Source organism: Lactuca virosa, chromosome 5, assembly GCF_052849685.1.
Source record: "Lactuca virosa cultivar CGN04683 chromosome 5, Lactuca_virosa_CGN04683_v6, whole genome shotgun sequence".
In the NCBI taxonomy this organism is placed as follows: Eukaryota; Viridiplantae; Streptophyta; class Magnoliopsida; order Asterales; family Asteraceae; genus Lactuca; species Lactuca virosa.
The window spans coordinates 297,951,801-297,954,204 of record NC_136430.1 but is presented as its reverse complement, the minus strand read 5'-3'; the positions used below and the strand labels follow the sequence as shown (position 1 = coordinate 297,954,204).

Sequence of the window (2,404 nt, the reverse complement as noted above, 5' to 3'; positions counted from 1 at the left end):
ATTTTTATTAATTAATTATTTTTATACAACTTACACATTTATTAAAATGTAAAACGAAAAAGTTAGCAGGGTGCGAGGTAATAATTTTCTAGGTGAAAAAGAATGTGAAGGAAGAGAGGAAATATCGTGACGCTGAAGTATAACAACAAAACAAAATGTACGGTCAAATCACGTCTAATAACCATACAAGTGACAAGAGCAAAAATAAAGTAGTGATATGTTAAAACATTTTCAACTAATTTAATAGCGTTTACATTTTATTAAATAAAATTTCATTATGGTTAATTATGTTCATTTTCTTTTTACGTAAATGGTACTCATATCTGTTTGATTCTTCATTTCCGAAACGATGAAGAGTGGGCTTTAGTTGGGCCTTCTTTCAAAACGATGTTGATTTCAATGACTAAAATTAAAAGACTAAAATGTTTCCACTCTTATAGTTATCTAGGCCTTGGTTGGATTGACCCTGATCCATCGAGCTTTTCTCATACATTTGTCGGGTTGATTTGGAGATTATTTGGGGTCGTCTTCTTGGCATGTAGACAAATAAACTTTTGGGCCAATTATTTATTTTGCATTAAGTTATATTTTGATATATATATATATATATATATATATATATATATATATATATATATATATATATATATATATGGATGTCTAAAATAAGGAAAGACTCTAGCATCTATTGAATTACATTGGTCATTGCAAAGTACATCATACAATCCAACTAGCTCTTTCCACTTTTTTGGTTTACTAATCGCAATCTTAAACATGATTTGAAAAACCATTTATACATAATACACAAAAGTCAGACGAACCCAAACAATTTGATCTAAGCGATCGTTAGCCCAGAGGAAAAGGTGACCCCGGCCATGTTCGAGCCCTCCATGTTGAACACAGGAAGTGGTACACGAAACCATCTTGACTTTACTAAGTCAAACCCGAGCCAAATAATGTCCCAAGCACCTTCAAAGTTTGACATCAAGATAACCCTAATTGTTTGTTCTCGTTCCTCCAAACATCCCATCATAACCCCATAGGGCTTTTTGATTTCATCAATTAGCCCATTTGGGATCGATGACACAAAAGCCCACTGACTTCCATTTGGGCTCAACCCCCATAATTCTATATGTTTTAAGACTCTAATTCTGCGACAATCATTCAAACCAACAGATCCTGATCGAACGATCAGCATCCGTCCATCACCGTAGATGTGTAATCGATTGATCACACTGCCCCAACTAAATCCAACGGCTAATTCACCATCCTCAGGAAGTGCAGTAAATCTTGGACGTACAACCAAAGGATCATTTATGTCACACCCGACAGAAATGACAATACTTGTATTAGGCCCGTTTGACGCGCTTAGGAATATACGGTTTTTGTCTTTAACATTGTTATGCGTTAAATTTACATTATTCTCCCTTGCTATGGTTGACTTCCACTTGTTTGTAGTGGAATCATACTCGAACAAAGTAGGGTTATTATCGACCATTTCTGCAAACAAGAACCGAAATTGACCCGACTCGGATGGGCCCGCTAACAGTTTGATACCGGACCTCCTCCAGGAGGAAGTGCCACGTGGCCCCAATGGGCTTTGAGGGATTCTTTTGACTGTTTTGGTTATAGGGTCAACGGAAATAACTTCCCGGCTGCAATTCAAAGCAAAAAGGAAAAAGTTACCGGCCGCCGTCAAGAAATAAAGATCTTCACCGGGAGGAGTCACCGGCTTCAAAATATCTCCGATCATCACCTTAAACCACCGTTCTGAGGATTGAGTAAACCCATGAACCACCACTGGATCACGGTGCCACCTCTTCTTGTATACAAAAAGCCAGGTGGAGGAGCTTGATCGGAGATTATAATCACGGGCGAAATCTTGGTCGGCGATCACTGATGTAATGAATTTGTTGACGGATTTTAAGTGGAAGATGTCAGGTAAAGCTAGCCGGAGAATTATGTAATGGATGAGCTCGGAGGGGAGGAGGCTGAAACCAACGACTGTGGTAGAATTCCGGCGGCTTTCCATGTAGGTTTGATCGGCCAAATTATCCGGTTTGTAGCAATGATTCCATTAATATATTTGTTGGATGGATGAAGTGGGTCTTACAAATTAATTAAAAACGGAGAGTAAAAAACGGGTTAAAAGCAACGTAGTGGAAAAGACAAAGGACTAGTTACAATTTGGTACCCAATCTTCAAAGATTTTGCATTTTAGTTACCAAATAGTTTTTATCACGTCGATAATATATAACTTTTTATTAAAAATACACTTTTCTTATTCATATCGGCTATATTTAGTGTACTAACTGAAAAGCTAATTGATAGCAAAAACATAATTGTTAACCGAAAGTTGAACAACTAACTTATAAATTAGCTGATAAGAATAACGTTTACTAAA

General features: G+C 36.8%; 1 protein-coding gene across 1 annotated transcript; it reads right to left on the bottom strand.

Annotated features, from left to right (window-relative positions):
• Positions 1–686: 686 nt before the first annotated feature.
• LOC145111931 (GRAS family transcription factor family protein) lies at positions 687–2,115 on the bottom strand. The gene has a single exon (XM_079048166.1). The coding sequence runs from the start codon at positions 2,030–2,032 to the stop codon at positions 836–838; it is 1,197 nt and encodes a 398-aa protein (XP_078904292.1). The 5' UTR covers positions 2,033–2,115; the 3' UTR covers positions 687–835.
• Between the last annotated feature and the right edge of the window lie 289 nt (positions 2,116–2,404).